Raw genomic sequence first — 19,098 nt, 5'->3', positions numbered from 1 at the left:
ATGAGGAGATTCTAAGATAAGGACAAACAAGTACAAGAAAAACAACGCCCACATTTTCTTACTCTCTCTGCACTTTTCTTATTTTCTTTTCTTATTCTCAAGCTCCGGCTAACTTAAACATCAGAGATTCTTCTTTCCATCTAAGCACATCTGATGAGTGTTGATTTTCATTGCAAATTTCCAAAGGAGGAAGCACCCTCTAACTAGATCCGAGCTCCATATCAGTGAACAACCATCGTCAGTCCGGAGATTTGCAACAACAACAAGTGCAGTCATAGTATTTAATTTATTGACATCCAAAATCATCAACTTCTTCTAATTTATTTCTATCATTGCTTGTAGATATTTTTCTTGGTCGCCATGTAGACGAAAGAAATAAGATTTTCTAATGACATTCAAGAAATATTATGATGCTAGCCAAGCCCAGAGTAACTTGCATCTTGTACTGAAGTAGAGGAGTGGAGTTGCAGCCAAACTTCTTCAATATAAATTACATCCTATGGAGTGAAATACCAATCGTGGGATAAGATGGAAAGTGGGAAAAGATGGAAAGACGAACTTTACCAGCTTTCTAAAATTTCCACTTTGCCCCCGAAGAAAATTGATCATTTTGCTGGTTAAATGATTTTATAATGATTTTAAAGGCGATGGATGTCAAAGCTAGAGGATCGAAAAATTGGCTAAACAGGCTAGACGGATTGAATGGAGGTTGCGATATGCCTCCGAGATGATGATGTAGTATTTCTGTGCTCACCGCTTGCGATATGCCTCCGAGATGACGATGTAGTATTTCTGTGCTCAAGCGGCAAGGGCTCCAATATGGATCACTCCAAAGACAATACCATGAAGAAGAGATCGTGCTCTTCACATCGACATCAAATCCAACCTAAAACACAAGTTACGATATGCTTCCGAGATGACGATGTAGTATTTCTGTGCTCGCCGCTTGTGATATGCCTCTCAGATGACGATGTAGTATTTCTGTGCTCAAGCGGCAAGGGCTCCAATATGGATTACTCCAAAGACGATACCATGAAGAAGAGATCGTACTCTTCACATTGACATCAAATCCAACCTAAAACAACTCAAAACAAAATCTCCTTATCAAAAAATATACGATGAAAAACTCTTCAATATTCAAATCAGGCAAACTCTCGAGAAACATTAAAAATATTATGAGAGTAGCAGAATAACGGCACAGACGTATAAAGACTCAACAGCACTTATCTGAAAGATCCTTCAAGAGTGGAGACTTCGTGACAATCTCCAATTGATCAATCTACCACACTGACTGATCAATTCTGAAACATATCAGACATCTTTTTTTTAATTTAAATTTTTAATTTCATTTAACCAATCTCCTCTACAGCCTACATGAATCACTCAAAGACCCATCTAGCTACATCATTTTTTTTTTTTATGATAAACTTCATCAAATATTACTCAGCCACCACATTGATCAAACTGAAAATTAATCCAGAAGCTGCATCAACTACTTGCTCACCTACCGTACCAATGTTCTCTCAAGTTTTATCACTTTTCTTTGGTCTGATCCTAGCACAATTCAAATGGCTAACCAATGCAATACCCATATGAGGTTTAAAATCCAACGTATCTACACAGTAATTGACCATAACCTAAATATGTTAAAAGGACGGACTTTTTTTTTTGGGTAAGAAAAAAGGACATGTACTTTCTTGTTTGGTCTTATATTTTGCGGCAGCCTGAAAATAAAATGGCCAGAAAAAGGATAAAGCCCCTACTCATTAGGCCATCAGATCTGTATGAATGTAAATTATATATTGGCAACCCTCTGTTTCAGTATAGTGAGTTCACAATGTCAATAAATTGTCCATCGCACCACCATAAAGAATAAAACAAGAATGAAAGAAAACGGGATACGTAGGACTTTGTGTTCAATTCAGATCTTTTGTTGATGCAAATGCCCAGCTGGCATAATCAATTGCATCCCAGTCATCCAATGGATGAACTATTACTATCCATGAACTAAATTGATCCAATGATTGAACTGACCATAGTAATCCTCTAAGAAGCCCACCAATTGGATGGCTGCCCATGCACAGAGACAGAGAAATGACCACTGCAAATGTTTATACCTTGGACCTCACCTAGAAGAAGAAAAAAGGGTCATCAGAAAAAGGAGAGCTCTTGAGAGGAACAAGAATGCCTTCCTTGATGGAAATTTGGTACGTTTGACAGCATGGACCCAAATTGACAATATGCAATGATCAACCAGACGATCTCCAAATCCTTCCCTCAAGGGAAATCACCATCACAGAAACATCATCATGATACTTCCGGCGATCACCATGTGGAATATCCAGCAATTCATGAAACTCCATCCCTGCACAGGGAATATGGAATCCAAACATGCAGTCCAATCATTAAGGTGTAGGGGTCCAAAATCCTCCTAATGATTATTGCATGAGATGAAAATAATTTGATCATGATTGGATGCTTACATAACATAAAGATACAAGATGTTGCTTGTAAGTGAAATGCACTCACAATATCAAAACTCAAAGTTCTAAATAACATGGGATAGAGCCTTCTCTGTTTTCCCACTGAATGGGATGCCCGGCATCCCAACACAGGGCAGTGGATGTCCCATCTTGTCCCGTCCCAGTTTATTTCTTGACTCGTCTGGCCCTAGGACTTCTAATGGTGGTGCCCCATCATGACGACACTTGGGATGGTGGGATGCGATGCCATCCCACTGGTATTTAAAATCTTGATTTACATTAGCAATGCTAAAAGAAACCATTAGTAGTGGTCTGAATCCCAAATAAAGAGGAGAAAAATAACCAGCAGCCATGTGCAACAAAAGTCTGATAAATATTCAACAACAAAGGCATCTTGTATTTTCAATCGACCAACCACATATATGAGTGAGCTGCAATAATAGGTTAAAAGGGAATATTGAAAAAGACCTTGAGAGAGATATGAGGATCCGTGCAGGCATGTGTATAGTCTCATATCGATTATACATTAGATAAATCTTGGGTATTTGTACAAGACAAAGGAACATAAATCACACCTTCCAACTAGCTTTTGTTGAGGTCTGGATCAAAACGAATGCTATCAGAATGGGCCTAGCACATGACCCAAATGGTCTAAGAGACTACAACACGAGCCCTTTTAAGACTAACCACAAACCGATCGTGGTACTTGTGATTGAATTTGATTAAATTTGGACTCTTAATTTAACAAGGATGCTAGGACTAAAATAAGGAGTATGAGGAGACTATGTTTAATCCCCCATTGGTTATGCATTGAATAGATCTTGGATACTTATACAAGCTAAAAAATCCAAATAATATCTCCTGACTAGTCTTTTGACTGAGATCCTAAATCATTACAAGAGATTTTAAACATTGATTGCAATAGACGATGTGGACACCAATAAGGATGAATATTGATGGATCTCACTGGGATAAAGTTTGAGGATTTTGGTTTTGGTTACTATGATCAAAAAAAACTTGCTATTAGTCTGACTTGCTCAGATGCTCTAAAACAACTTGGTCAATGCTCAGATATTATGGAGGAATTGAATACATATACATCTCAGTGACTGAGAAAAATGATATTCAGTGAGACTCAGCAATCACGTGAATATCTAAAGGAAAAACTGACCATTCCACTCCACAATCAATCAAAAAGTAATCTAGAACTGCAAGTTTTTTAATAATAAAATAGAGAACACATATGATGGGGAATCAACTAACCATTCTTCTTAGCTGCACGAAAAAGAAGCTCGGCTATCAGGTACTGTGCAGGGTCTCCCTCTGGTACATTTTCCATAAACCACAAAACATGTGCAACTACCTCTTCGTTGCTGAAATATTGGTAAAGCCCATCAGATGAAAGGACCAAGAAGCGATCATTTGAGCAGAGATGGTGATGAAGAACTGAGGGAATGCAGCTAACATATGGTGAGGTTCCAATGTAATCAATCCGAAACATCTCCAGCAAAGCTTCATTAAACTTTGGCTGTAGCAGAAGGGAAACACCAGCATAATCAGTCCACAAAAGAAAACTTTTTGGTGAAGAATCTAACAAAACTAAATGAAGACAAAATAAACGACAAACATGCTTTTCAAGTCCACCTGTAAAACAGGATTAAAACACTAGAATTTTAAACATGGCCTATTTCTACATTTTCAGCATTTTCTTTCAGGATAAACACATATTGAATCATTCTAGTTCAAGAGAATTCGAACTCTTTAGAAATTTCAGGAAAGAAATAATTGATCTAACTTTACATAACAGATATGACAACAAAATTAGAGCATTACCATTCAAGAATGCACATAACATAAGATAACATGAAAGCTTCAGTTTCATCCCCCTACTTAACCTACAACCTTGAACACATAACTAACTGCTCTAAAAGCAAGAGCCACCAGAAAGAGCAATTTCTAGCAACCTTGCAGGTACCCAGGTCAATAGCTTTGTATAAGCTCTAGAGCAAATTCAAAGAACTGCAGCACATCCTTCACACAGCAGTTTTGACAAAAAAGACTAAACTACTGTTTTCTTATTTCAAGTTAAAAAAAAAAAGGCATCTAAAATGTGAGTTGAAACCATCAGTACATGCTACATCACTTTTAGCTCCACCAGTGCTTATTTTTATCACATAACACAAGAAATGAGCAGTTAAACCCTTAGGCTTTCTAATTGTAACAGAAAATTAACTATAGACAAACCATAATTTAAGAGTGTGGATGGCAAAGCCAATCCCAGTGATCATCATGCACATCAATGACTGCTCATATTCCATTAGCAATGAAATGACAGACATTGACAATTATTTGTCGATGGATCAACTAATCATAGATGACCACACTTTATATAAGATCAATGTCCATCATTAATCAACACTTCTTCACTTTCTTTTCATGACATTGACCAGTGCATGTAAATAAAAACAAAAAGAAAAAGAAAAGGCACTTTCTTACAATACAACATTACATTCAGTATCACCCCCCAACCCCAAGAAAAAAAAAAACTGAATTTCCATTATGGATAAAGGATTTAGCAAAAAATAGTTCTAGTGACCATATTAGGTCTGCTCTACATCATGTCATTTGCATAGCCATGGATATGGGCCTTTGACATATTCCATGTGCAACTCCATCCATCTTTTCCTTCTGTAAGCGATTAATTTCAACAATTTAACATTTGCAGTTTTGCACTAGGATATTATATTCGCTACTCAGAAAGCTAGTCAAAGGAAGTGAATACATGAACAATTCCAACAATATACCCAAGCTGGAAACTTATCTGGCCCATCCCATTAAATTACAATCCAGATGCCTCACCTTGTTGACAACATCTGGAAAAATTAGGCACCCACCTGCCATTAGCTGAAGGCAATAAACATAAAATGTATAGCTGGCCTATGTAGTTTAAAATGACAAACCAAACGTGATCAGTTAGTAGGGCATGGGACACCACTCGACCCAAAACAGAAAAAGGTCAGATACATTAATCCCATATTAATCCCAAAGGTCAGATATATTAATCCCATTGACTTTATCTTCATGTGATTATTCAAGTTTGTCGTGATGAAGCCATTAGAGATACATCTCTGAAGTGCAAGGGTTGAATGGCAAAGCTGAATTTCAGATAAGGTTAACTGCAGGCCATACAAGGTCTAAGCAATCAATATATGAGTTCTGCTCTGAAGTGAAAGAACTTGACAAATAACTTAAATTAAAATAAAACAATCAAAAGATAATCATCAGAGAACAATATTTGGATGGTCTTGTTTAGGTTGTTGTCCATAGGTTGTAAGCTGCTGTCAGATGGGATACCCAACTTTGCACTCTCATATTTCAAATTTCTCGCACCCTCAGTAAATCTCATTACAAAGAAAACAAAACTGACAGTTGATCATGTGAACAACTTCTTGGTTAAGAGAAAAGAAAAGCCATGTTTTGTGCTGTAATTTCCTTCTTCCTCATTTTAAAAATTCAAAAAAGTTAGCGGGTGAAACATTGGAGCCTAACTTGTATGGGATCCACAGACCAAATATGCCCACCCAACTTTAAACTGGTCAGGTCAGGTCAGTTGGGAAGGTCATGCCACAATTCGCCAATCATTCTTTGCAGAGTAATACCCAAGCAGTTACCTAAAAGGACACTCAGGTGTCCAAACACCACAAATCCTTGTCATCCTTTAAATGGCAAAAAAGGTTAAATGTCTTCAGATGTAGGAATTCTTCCCTCTGCCAGCTTCAATTCTTTTGTTCCACTCCTCTTTCTTCAGTATTTACTTCTGTTTTCTCACTTTACCATCAACCACAATTTCGGCAACAAAAAACCAGATGCTACAAGCAGATTTAAGTTTCAAATATCCAATAATTTTATGGGAACCAAGTCTACATCTTTCTTAAAATTTTTCAGTTTTATAAACGTGCAGTACTAAGACATTTAATAAATCATCCCCGATACATAGACAAGAGGAGTAAAACTTCATTAGAACCCTTACTTCAAGCAAAATTCTTTACTTAGTAAAAGAACCTTTTCGAGCAATCCTAAAAGCTTTTACTAATCATGTGAGTTTAAATCAAATAGCAAGGCTTGCTTGATCAATAATCCACCATAATCCAACTTTTCAAGGTTTAGGATGTATATTCCTTTTGGCATCTCTGACCCTATTCATAACTAATGAAATGGTATTGTTCTACTTTTTGTCTACTAGTAAATAATAATGAATGTCATAGTATACATTAATATTCTATTTCACCGCACACCAGCAAAATGCACAACTATACTGTTCAAATCCCTATGATACTTTATTAAGGCCTTATTTGGAATTGTTATTGGCAATAGAGCTTTTGAAAGCAGAGCTTTTGCTAGTAGAGCTTTTGACAAAAAGTTGATTGCTGTTTAGTAACTATATTTCTAAAGTGCAGTCAAACTTGAACATCTATTTGGTAACCAAATTAAGAAAGTGACTTTACTTAGAAAATAACAATAAAGCACATTCATGGTGCTTTCAGTTTTCTAACTCTTTGTAATATCAAAAACTATTATTATAAAGTATTCTTAATCTACAATTTTTTTATTTTAAATAGTATAACATTAGAATAGTATAATATTATAACATAATAGTATAATACTATAGGAATATTAATAATGCTATACTATTAAAATACAATTATTATGATATAACAATGATAGTAACATAGTATTGTCATAATATTAATAATAATATAATAAATATATCTTTAATATAATGCATCTATTCTTAGTTAATACATAATATACTATAATACATCTATAAAGTTCAGGGTATTTTGGTCTCACATACAGCTTTCTAATAGGCTCCAGAAAGTATTTTTGGGGAGAAGATCCAAATTGGAGCTTTTGCCATGGAGAGGTTTTTCAGCTTCTTGGAAGATCATAAAATTGCTTCAAGATTTTTATCAAACACACATACATCACCCAGAAATACTTTTGGGGCTCCAGAAAATACTTTTAGCCTGACAGAAGTAATCCCAAATGAGGCATAAGCTACTTGATGTGGGACAACCTATGCATAGGGGCCAACTGAGTATTTTTAGATGGAAGGCAAAGGAAAATCTCATCAAGGATTGATAGGGAATGAGGCAAATTTATCAGAACAATCACATAAGAATAGAGAAATGAGAACAAACAACACATTAACAATGATAACTGGTATATTTTGAAGAGCTTTTATAACAGTGGAAGTTTCCAACTTGTTTATGTCAATTTTTCATAAAAGGTGGAAAACAAAATATTAGAAATGCACTGCAAATTGATGCAACTTGTTGCATTGTATCTTCAGCTCATGACCAACTCATCAGGTAATGTCAAGCAAATAAATAAATTAAAAATATTGGTGCATATGTATCGCAAAAACAAACAAGAACTAGAATGAATTGGATCCCTATTTAAAAGCATATTGTTTCAGCTAACCTTCTTCAGAAACCCTGCACCAAATGCTCTAGTAACTTTCAACTGTCCTTTTACTCTATCATTCAGGACAGCTTGAGGATCATCAGCATGTTCCACTTTAATTCTCAGAATTTCCTGTAGAATTTGCATAAATGGTCAGACCAGAACCAGAATACACAGTCAAGCATTCTGTTGCTTCTAAAAGTAGTAATTAGCAGACCGTATGTTATAAAGAATGAAGCACTTCTAGATAAAGAGGTGCAATCTAGCTAATGGAATTATTTATGCAATGTTTGAATCACAGAGAGAGAGAGAGAAAGAGGCGTCTCCATGTATGTTTAGGTCTTGACAGTTATAGGATGATGCATTTATACCAATGGTTTGGCAAGAATTTGACCATCAAATTACTGTTTACTAGACCATGGAACATGCAATGCAAGTGTTTTTATTATTTTAAGAAAAAAAATCCAAAACCACAACCATCTAACATTTTCCCCTATTTGGGGCTGGGTTTATGATCTTGAAAGATATGGAGATGTGGGATGCACAAATCCAAATACGGAGATGTAGGGAAGGGAAACATGGACAGACAAACATGCTTCACTAATGGATATATTGGGAGAGTTGGTGCTATATATGATACTAGATGTGAGCTTAGATGCAATTGCTTCTGAGACATTCATAAGAATTAGCTTTTACTAAAAATGTAGGTGCTCACATTGCCAGCATGCATGGTGTGCTCACCACAGAGCCAAAGTGTACCCACAAATGCAAAACTATAACACAAAAATATAAAAACTTAATAATATAATTTTCTGTCAATGAAGAAGCAAAAGAACACCTTTTACATTTGGACTGATCTTACCCTTTTTGAATCAAGAGAGAAGGCATCTGATATCATATTCACCTTCAGCAACGCACATTATTTATAAAATACAAAAGTTTATGCAGCAGTGTTATATGCTTGGTGCCCTTATGTAGTACCTTTATTGGAAAAAGACTTGGTCCGCTTCTTCATGTCAGGTAGAATCCCTGACCAAATGAGTTAATAAATGGGCAAAGTCTTTTCCAGGATAATAACAGTAGTTTCTCAAGCATTGTTGTATTGCTTCAAAGCATACATGAAATCTTGGTTGTTCATTACTTTGTTCCTTATTTCTCTTTGTTTTCACAGCAGAATACAGGATACCGTAGTTGTGAAAAATCCAATTATTTTTTTCTCATTCACCAAGCTTGTAGCCAATGATAGAGGGGCAGCATCCACAACACAATGTACACAAGTGGAGTATGATGATAGCAAACTCATGAGGATTGTCCCAATGGGAGCCACTGTTCAAGTAATCAATGAATGGAATTTTAAATGCAAGAGGAAAAATAGATGTAATTTAATCACCTCTTCCACTGATCAAACTGGATCACTAGTTCGCATGTATCATCTATGAAAATTTTTATAATTTCAGTGACTGATATTAGCTTACAAACAACTGACATAAAGTGTATTCCTCTTGATCTATCCTGATATCATCATTTCAAGCAGTGACCAGTGTACTTGTTCTGTATGCTCTATACCCACTGAGTATTCCGTGGCTGCTAGTATATGTCCAACAGGAACCCAAAAAGAAACTTTTCTATCAGCAACTTTATCTTTTCCAAACAACATATTGTATTATTCATCTTCTCCTAGCGAGGAGGTCTTCCCTTGATTATTAAATTCCCTATCATTTGAGCAGATAATAGAGGTTTAAGATTCACCGTCCCAATACCATACCCCATATCAGTACCATGCTGATATAAGGTATATACACCTAGTTTCAGGGTCAGTTCGACATACCAAAACTCATTACACCCCCCATAGTGAGTCTCGGCTCAATACTGGTACTATATGATACACCCAATTCAGACGGTATGTACCAATATGACAAACCTTGAAATGATGCTTATGGCATGACCACTGTCATGCGTCATTAACGTCCATTCTAATAAGTAGCGGAAAGAGTTTTATTATATGGTTGCAAAAATGAAGATATAATGAAGATTTTTAGAATTTGAAATGATATTAGGAAAGAGTTTCAAATTGCATGGTGGACTTCTAAGATGCTCATAAGTTCCATGACAAATAGTTACTGTAAAGGCGCTTAATCAAGTTACATGGCAGATGGGATTATTAGTCCAACATTATGATGACCTTACATATACCATTGTAAGGTAAGAGAACAGGGAGACATAATCATGTCCATGAAGTTTGGAAAGCTTTGGAGATTGTGCAAGAGTTGAGTGGTTTCTCTCCTTTGGATGGGTCCCAATTTTCCATAAGTTGCCAAATCATCATCTGTATTTTGCCTTTTTACGAAAGTATCCTCTTTCTCTTCTCTATTTGCTTTTCTTTTTCGTCTTTTCCCTTCTATTATGCTGCATCAATGAGCTATTCACCTATGGTCAAATATTTTATAGACCCTTCTTGATCATCTGTAGACCTGTTCAGGTCATACACACCCTTCAGCATACTCATGCTACCATTTGGCATGTACCTCACAGGAATTTTCATATTTTATACTATTTACAGGCTAATCACAAGGAAAACCAACATAGATGGTTAACAAATATCTCTCTTAAAGTGCATGCTTCTCTGGAAGTTCAAATGCCTCACCACCGTTCAAGTAGCTCATTTTGAAGTTCCACAAACAGATTCCAAAACCGTTGACAGGACAGATTAACTAACATCAAAAAATAAAAAGTATCTTATGAACTTTATGGTAGATGATAATGCTGCTCTACTTTTTGTTAATATACTTCTCCTTCTCTCATACAGGCTTTTAGTTAAAAAGCATATTTATTTGATAATGCACTCAAAAGCATTGGTGACGGCCAAAATTTCAGTCAGAAGTCTGTTTTATTAGTTAAAAAAGATTAGAGCAGTCTCGTGGTAATCAATCAAGAACAACAAGAAAAAAATCTGAAGAAGAAAAGATGCATATGTATTTAATAAAATTACCTTCTCCTGTAGGTAACACATGCAACCAAAGAACTCTTACACAAATTTTAAACCAGTAATTAAAGAAGAAATGCATTGAATAATGTATCTTAAACATTGATTACATGAGATGGAAATGATGCCACATTGATTTTTCATCATCTCACTCATCCTAGTGTGACAAAACACCTGCATTTCTCTGATGCCTTGTTTCTATTTTCTCTTCACATAACCCAAAGTTTGACTTTTCATTACTCCTACAGGGCACTGCATCATCTCCTTAATTAGTCATATTTTTTCCTTTAAAAAATGAAATATATTTAACAATATCACTATTCCTCCTATTATCGGCCGCTAAAGACCCTACATGTGCTGATAGACAGACTAAAGCATTAGCTGGCCTGCAGTGAACTACTGACTCATCAGAACGGTAATTCATTTCTGCTGGTTGACAATCCTGATCTTTTAATCTGCAATCGGACAAGAAGAGGAAAGGCGTATAAGTAAACTAGGAGTGGGTGATTTTAATCTAGCAAAACAATGTGTTCAGTATCAAGGATTGAAATGCTGGCTGTACTAACAATTTTGGGCACCCTCTGTTGCATTATATTAATATTGGGAAAAGATAATTGCCCTTATAAAGGGTTATGTAGTGTTAGAAGGACCCATTATAACACTAATAAAAGTGGTTATTCGACATTTGTATTACTCTTTTAATAAAATAATATTTCTTTTCAGAAGTTCAAATTTTTCAAAATTCTCCCTCCAATAGAATTTGTACCAGATGAAAAATAATATTTCTTATGAGTGAACAGTGATTTGAAAAATAACACCACTATTATTTTTCAATTATTTTTGTTTATAATGCCATTATAATGACCTCTATAACAGTTAGCATGTTAATATTAAAACCTTCACATCATACAGGATGGGACAATTGAAAAGGATGATGAGTAATGGCTCTTACAGAGTCAGATGGTCAAAACAATGGGTTTCACTATGATACCTTTTTAATATTTTTTAATCATAGTGCTTTTCAATCTCCATTTTCAGGTAGGGATAGAATTGTCATCCTCTAAATTATTTGGTTCATTTTGAAGTTTCCAAAGTTGATAAGCAGGTGTCAGCTTCAGTTGTGGACATCTGGGTGGTGAAGCATAGGATGGGTAGAGCTCATGGTCCAGCAGGCATGGTAACAATGGCAAGGTAACATTGGTGAACAGGAGGAAAGAATGGTGGCATACATCAGCAAAGGGGTGGCTTCATGCCGTGAATAACTACTGTATCTAAGCAATTACAATGATCCAAACCATCGGACATAGCGAACAGAAGAGGAACACAGTGGGGCGGGAAAAATGGAGAGGGTGCATGGGAGAGGAGACTGGTAAATCACTGGAGTGGCTAAGTAGTGGAGGTGGCATGCTAAATTCCTTGACAAGTAGAGAAGGAGGGGAAGGAACGGGGAGGAGAAGAAAACATGGCAGCAAGGCATCCCAGCAGGGGCATACCTGCAGTAGAGAGGAATCAGCACCACCATGGGCATTGGAGGAGATGGCCATACATTGAGAGAAGATTTCTTCCTCTCACCGGATGGGAAAAAGGCCAAAAGGGCTACATTACCAGGCATAATTCTGTTTGTATTTATCATAAGCCTCAACCATTGGCCTATACTTGTACGAAAAAAGTTAATAATTGGGGTTTTCTTTTGATCTAGGATGTCCAATAATGGAGAGCGTCTCATACTTGTATGAAATCCTAAAGTGCATTGTGGCATTTTCCCAAAACAACAGAACTAAAATTCACAAGGAATTTCCGTAGTCTTTACAGAACTAACTTACAGAGCATAAAGACAAATTGGTAATGGAAAAATTGAGAGCCTTTAAATGGCTTTAGATAATTAATAGTTAGAATTTAAAAGTCAGAAGATTTTGCTATTTCCAGTACCTGATGGTTCGGCAAAACTTCCAACAAACGCAATGTTGTGATGGTGTTTGTTACCATAGCAAATAATAATGATTTAAAAAGCAAAATACAAGTAAATAATGCTGCAGTACCATGACAAGTAACCACATGGGTTCTAGTTTGTAAGCATTTAATCCACCATCAAAATTCAATACACAACCTGCATATCAGATGACATCAGCTCGAATCAACAAAAGGTATCTCAACCCTGATTCTTTAAAATATTTAACATAGCATTTCCCTGTTTGTAAGGCTAACTTAGTCTGGTGACAACTATGTAATTAATAGAACTAATTTAAAATATTTTTTCCTGGCAGAAAAATAATGAATTAAAAGCTGCATTTCAGCACCACTGGCTAAGAACTAGTAAATGAAGTTTGACCTAAGATAAGAGATGGGAGGCAGGGTGAGAAGAATTGCTAGATATACAAGAATACTTGATGCTAATAATTATTATGAACAATATCACGCAATATAAATATGATGACACAGATGTATGTACTATAGTAAAACAGGAAAAAGATTCAACATGATCAACAACTTCATAGATTCCTTCCTGCTCCAGAATAAGCATTGCAATACTTTATTTAGCAATATAAATAAAAGCAGCATTTTGATATATTTTTGACCACTAACTGATTAGAAGAGATAAGCATTTTCACAAAAAGTTATCAAGTGATTTTGCATACATGTTAATGCATTCTGCAATACAGATCCAACCAGGTTCTATGTGAGATTAATTAAGCACGAGCTAAAGTGAACTTCTAAGGGAAAAAGCAAATAAAAGCATAAATATCATCACTTACCTCCTCAATGTTAGTACTATGGTCGGTAGACAGCTGAACAGCCCTCATCTTTAATGTGCAAAGAGAGAGTTCCCTATTCTTGTTAATGTTGCAGACTTGGCTGTTGAGGTTACGCATGGGAGACTCCTCCGAGATCCTATCTAATTCCACACGAACAAGTGACTCCCTCGGCCGGTTTTTATACCTCGTATCATCTTTTGCAAGATTTTGGTTAACATACCGATCATTTAGCCTATCTTGTGCCAAGATAACACGACTATCACCAAGGTTCATGACATAAACATCCTGATCCTTCATCAACATCACAAGAACACATGAGCCCATCAGTGCGAGCTCTGGGTTTTTATCAAGTGCATTTTCCACCATTTCCATGTAAGCTTCCTCTGTTGCTTCAAGTGCTCGTGACATTGCCTGCAACACCGCATCATGATCCACTGGTCCTGACTTGCATCTCCTAATAACTACTGATGGTTTAACTACCCTCTCATCCGCATGGGACTGATCTCTGTGCCAATCATAACTCCAGGGGAAAAGCTTCTTACGCAACAACTTCTGCTTTCTGTACATTTTCCTCAATTTTGATCCAATCAGTGATCTCTTCATCATCTGCTTATGCCCCAAAGTAGAAAATGAAGCCACACGTCTGTGCTTTGAATCTCTGCAATCTTCCCCCAAAACACCCTCACTGTCCCTCAGACCGCCAGCATCTTCCACATGACCTGAACTTTCTCCTATGATACATGAAGAGCACAAAACAGCCTCTGCTGTTGGTAAGCTTTCTCTAGTACTCAGGTCTTCACCAGCACTTGACTGCAAATCCCAGGAACTTCTCTTCTTCCCAACTTCTGATGCTAACTGAGGCTCCTTCAAACCATATTCGTCCAACAGTTCCATCTGAAGCAGCTCATAAAGGTGCTTGCTTTTTCTGCATTGGCTTGCTAAGTTCATTGCTGGGAAAGAGGCTTCACTCTCCAGTACATCAACATGGTTTGCTGTCTCTGAATTTACATCACCCAGATTTGCAGCACAATCTTGGCTGGTTTCACATTGCAGCTGGCGTACATCTTTAGATCCATCTTTTCCCCCTACTATTTCATCAGCTTCCACTAATCCATCACCTGACCCCTTCTCCACTGTAGGTTCCACTCCAGTTGCATCATCATTTAACCGGATAGGTACAACTCCTTCATTGCACCAATTTTTAGAACATTCATCACGTGCTTGAGAAGGATTTTTACCTTGTCTTTCTAAATCATCATTGTGCAACTGAGGACCACCACATTCTTCCTTTACAAAATCTGATGAAACCCCAACATCATCATGATCAATAAGACCAGATGACGGTACACTCCTCCCAGGCTTGTCTTCATAATCCCATAGCAATCCTTCCAACTCTTTATCTATCGATTTATACAGATTGCTCATCAAGAAATCAGGTGCATCAGGGCCGCTGAAACCGTCATATATCCCAATGAATAGCCATCCTTGCTCTTCAGATAGCACAACATGCACCCTGTCCTCTCCAGCCTTGCCATGAGCCCACTGCAAATTACGGGTGTTGCTGTACTCAGGTTCAGATGGCCCAACCTCCAAGCAATTCTGTGGAGCTTCTGTTCGAAACTTTGCCTCCTTGGAATGCCACACCAACTGTGTCATTGGATGCAAGAGGAACCGCTGCATCCAGCCAGGACCCTGCAAGGGCCTTGGAAAAGCCCTTGAAAATGCACTCTTCATGGGCCTACTCATGCGCCTCATAAGCCGCCCAAACCCTGGCCTCCTCTGGCCATAAGCAAGTGGAGCTGAGAAGTTGCTCCTATCGGTGCTGTCAAGTGGACCAGACATGAAAAGGCCCTTGTCCAAAGGCCCCGACATGAAACCCACCCCTCTTTCCAGAGGCCCTGAAGCAAACCCCCTTTCCAAGGGCCCCGACATGAACCCGTTCAATGGACCAGAACCACGTGGCACCGGCTGCAGAGGGATCGCAGAAAACGATGCTGTGCTCTCAAATGAAGCAGCAGGCTCATGGGCATCACCCAAGAGCAGCATGTTCGGATTGCCAGTCCGAGCAGTCGAGGCATTTGCACTGACTGAAGCCCCCGATATGGTTTTAAAGGTAGTTTCAGAGAAATTGTTATTAACCCTCTGCAAGCCAGCCAAATCCTCAACCATCTCCTGCCTAAAGGAACCGCTATATGTCTCTGAATCGAGGGTGCTCGAATATACAGTATATCTTTCAGAATTTGACGGGGTTATAGCAGGGGAGTCAACAATCACCGGCCTAACATAACAGAAGGAATGGCCCAATCCTTCATCAAGGGGCTCTAAAAACTCCAAATCGATCCCCTCCTTCCCATTTCCCAGCGGCACGAAGCAACCAACTACTCGAGAAGCACTGTTCCCCATTACCTTCTTCCTTAACACTGCAAAATAACCATCCGGCCGCTGATGAGAGCTCTTTTACCCAGAGATCTCCAAGATGGAGGGTTTCTCCAGCTCCGCACCACAAGCCGGCATGTAGGTAACGAGCTTGGCTCGGATAGCGGCGGCCACGAAACCCCAAAGAATCCGTCAGCCCTATGACCCCTTCTCCAGCGAACTTGCATCATAAGCAGCAGGTCAAACATCTACGGCATCAAAATCCCAATACTCCCAAGGTAGAAAACCCAAATCTTGAAGTACATAGAAAAATAACGGAGCTTTAGAAAAGGGGGTTGCCATCATCTGACCTCTCGAAGCGCCGACAAAGCACCCATAAATCCCTGGATCGACCACCACAGGCAGCAGACCCAAGCGCCCAAATGGCCAATCCTGGAGGAAACGGCGAGGGAGGGAGAAACGGGAGAGGGAAAGGGGACGAAAGGTGCCGCCTTTGGGGAGATTTTAAAGGAAAGGAGGCAGCTTTGAGGAGAGAAAGGGAGGTTGGAAGGGGAGGGAAGCTGCGAATGGGAAAGAGGAAATAGGGGTTTTGTTTTGATCGGAGGACAGAAGCCGATGGGTGGGTGTTTGTCTTGGGAGAGTGAAGAGGGGAATAGAGAAAGGGGAACAGTGGGTTCACTTCATCGGCATCTGAGGAACTGGGACTGGGGGCGAGGTCTCTTTGTTCGGGTTTTCAAATGGTTTGGGGGTAGAAAGAGACGCTGGGTAAGGGGATAGAGTTGAAAGTTGAAATGGAGAATTTTGGTTTGGGAGACACTTGGATCTCCTTTCTCCCTTGACTCCTCCGTGACTGACCAGCATCTAACCCACGCTGCGCACCAGAATTTAGATTAAAAAAAAAAATCCATCATAAGCTGCAGAATCAATGGCTTGCACCATGCAAAGAAATATTTTAAATAATTTATGAACATATTTTTTATAACATCAAATATAATATTTTGATAAATCAATTAATTAATATCTGCTTTAATTTTCATTATCTATATTTTTTTCATTTAAGCTGGTAATTCAAAAAAAATATTAAAATATTATCTAATTGAAAATATTCTGTAAAAAAAGACGAATGCAGTGCCCTCTATTTTATACAAATATCCAAAATAAATTTAGAAGTAATTTAATATGATTAAGAAATATTTTCAATAAACTAACCATAATCAAAAATATATATGCTAACAATTTTTCAATAAGCTAAATGTTAGAATAAAATAATTTTTATTTACTAAGTATCAATAAATTATATAATCATAAATTTAATACTTTTGAAGACCGTACTTAATTACTTATTAGTTAATCCAAATAGTTCTAAAACTTTTTTACTAGCAAAAGAAACTAAAAAAAAAATGAGCACCCATTTTATGCTAGGATCTAAAACAAATTCAACAATAATTTAATACAATCAAGAATTTTTTAATAAACTAACCATAATCAAAAAAAAAAAAGCATTCTAACAATTTTTAAAGTAAGTGCTGGAATAAAATATATTTTATCGATCAATTTTATCATCAATCCTTTTTGAAGGGATAAAATATATATTTAAAAAAATGGGGACCTTTCTTACAAAACAAGCTCTTTACTTTTTGATTCTTCTCCTTTGCTTTTTCACCCTCAATTCTTCTCCTTCTTGACTTCTTCCCTCCTCCTCCACCCCTACCCAAATCCCATCCTTTGCTCCATTTGGCCCCTTCTCCTCCCATAGATCCTCCTCCACTCCTCTCTTAATACTCTTCTCTACTCCATTCGTGCAATTGCATTCTCTATCATCATGGGGCATCATGACTTGAGCTACCTTCTAAAAGATTAGTGCTCTACAAGTCAATCGCAATTTGTATTGCGAAAGATTTCTTTTGATCTTTTTGCTTATATACATGATATTTTAGTAATAAATAAAAATATTTATATTTCATCATATACTGCATCTTATATTTGTTAAAATTATGATGAATCCCATAGATTAGGACAATGATTTTAAAAGACATGAATGTGTCATACCTATGAGACTTAAAGTCCTAAAATCTTAATCTTAAACATTCCTAGTTACAGAAGCATTGAGTCGAGGATCAATATTTCGAATGGACCAGCACATTCTATGTATACTTGATGGAAAGGATGGCTGACTCAGTAGCCACTTATATGGAGATACTAATACAAGAATGTGGGTGCTCGTTAAGGAATGAGTTTACTAAATTGACTTGCTGAAAGAGAACATCTTATGGAGTCTTACATATATATAAAAAAATGATTCTCTAAGTGAGAGTAGTGCAAGAGATCCTTAAATCTGATATCACCATGAAATCTTATGCACATGAACCCATATTTTAGTTCATACCCAGACATGGCATTAAGACATGTAGGAGATATTCTGGATATGGTGTAGTTGTTAAAAAATGTATCCTAAAACTAATCATTTAGACGATTGTACTCTTTGTAATATATATATAAATTATGAATTAATAAAAATTATTTATTATTTTTCATACAAGGTGTACATCTTTCTTTTAGAACTCTTGTGTTGTGATGAAGTCCCTAGAACTATAAGACAATCGATAAAAGAAGATTTATCGAATAGTTCTGAAATATGTTCATGACTAAATGATACATCATTAAGAAATGATGACGTTTATCGAGTGTAAATCATTGTATATCATATAAGTTGATTGTCCTCTTAACTAAGAAGTGTAGAGATACTGGTATGGTATATAAGTGAGATGTAGGAGTACATCGTCACTGAACAAATGACTCACCTATGAAGTACTTTGTTGTTAAAGACTACTCACCACGGTGACTTGCAAGCAACTCACTGTGCATAAGTATGGGTATAAGTATCCCTCTGACTTGAGATCATCATGGTGACTTGCAAGCAACTCACTGTGCTTTGGTGTCGGACTATCTGAATTTTTAATTCAGTAACAGAAGATTTTTGGACACAATCAAGTACTTGTGGTAGTCAGTGTGTGGATCAAGATGAGATTGACTCCTT

The 19,098-nt window shown here is 37.2% G+C and overlaps 1 protein-coding gene across 4 annotated transcripts; it reads right to left on the bottom strand.

Moving 5' to 3' along the window:
• Positions 1 to 343: 343 nt before the first annotated feature.
• On the bottom strand, positions 344 to 16,882 carry LOC105035075 (protein phosphatase 2C 32). 4 transcript variants are annotated; one of them, XM_010910473.4, is made up of 4 exons: positions 13,686 to 16,876; positions 7,968 to 8,081; positions 3,747 to 4,011; positions 344 to 1,075 (listed from the first exon to the last, which is right to left on the bottom strand). In XM_010910473.4, the coding sequence occupies exons 1-4, from the start codon at positions 16,086 to 16,088 to the stop codon at positions 1,065 to 1,067; spliced, it is 2,793 nt and encodes a 930-aa protein (XP_010908775.1). In that variant the 5' UTR covers positions 16,089 to 16,876; the 3' UTR covers positions 344 to 1,064. The 4 variants fall into 4 exon arrangements, with proteins under 4 accessions (XP_010908775.1, XP_073104456.1, XP_029117657.1 ...); XM_073248355.1 differs by lacking the exon at positions 344 to 1,075 and adding an exon at positions 1,782 to 2,365 and having other exon boundaries at positions 13,686 to 16,873; XM_029261824.2 differs by lacking the exons at positions 344 to 1,075; positions 3,747 to 4,011; positions 7,968 to 8,081 and adding an exon at positions 8,115 to 11,387 and having other exon boundaries at positions 13,686 to 16,882.
• Between the last annotated feature and the right edge of the window lie 2,216 nt (positions 16,883 to 19,098).

The sequence above is a fragment of the Elaeis guineensis genome, chromosome 14 (assembly GCF_000442705.2).
Source record: "Elaeis guineensis isolate ETL-2024a chromosome 14, EG11, whole genome shotgun sequence".
In the NCBI taxonomy this organism is placed as follows: Eukaryota; Viridiplantae; Streptophyta; class Magnoliopsida; order Arecales; family Arecaceae; genus Elaeis; species Elaeis guineensis.
The sequence above is the reverse complement of the archived record's forward strand: the minus strand, read 5'-3'. Positions and strand labels throughout refer to the sequence as shown.

Excerpts from the sequence above, each read along its gene's own strand:
- LOC105035075 (XM_073248355.1), bottom strand. The coding sequence starts at position 16,088 with ATGGGGAACAGTGCTTCTCGAGTAGTTGGTTGCTTCGTGCCGCTGGGA. Across the intron at positions 8,082-13,685 it reads ATAGTACTAACATTGAGGAG|GAAATTCTGAGAATTAAAGT; the intron begins GTAAGTGATGAT and ends CAAATTCTACAG. Across the intron at positions 4,012-7,967 it reads GTGCAGGGTTTCTGAAGAAG|CCAAAGTTTAATGAAGCTTT; the intron begins GTTAGCTGAAAC and ends CTTCTGCTACAG.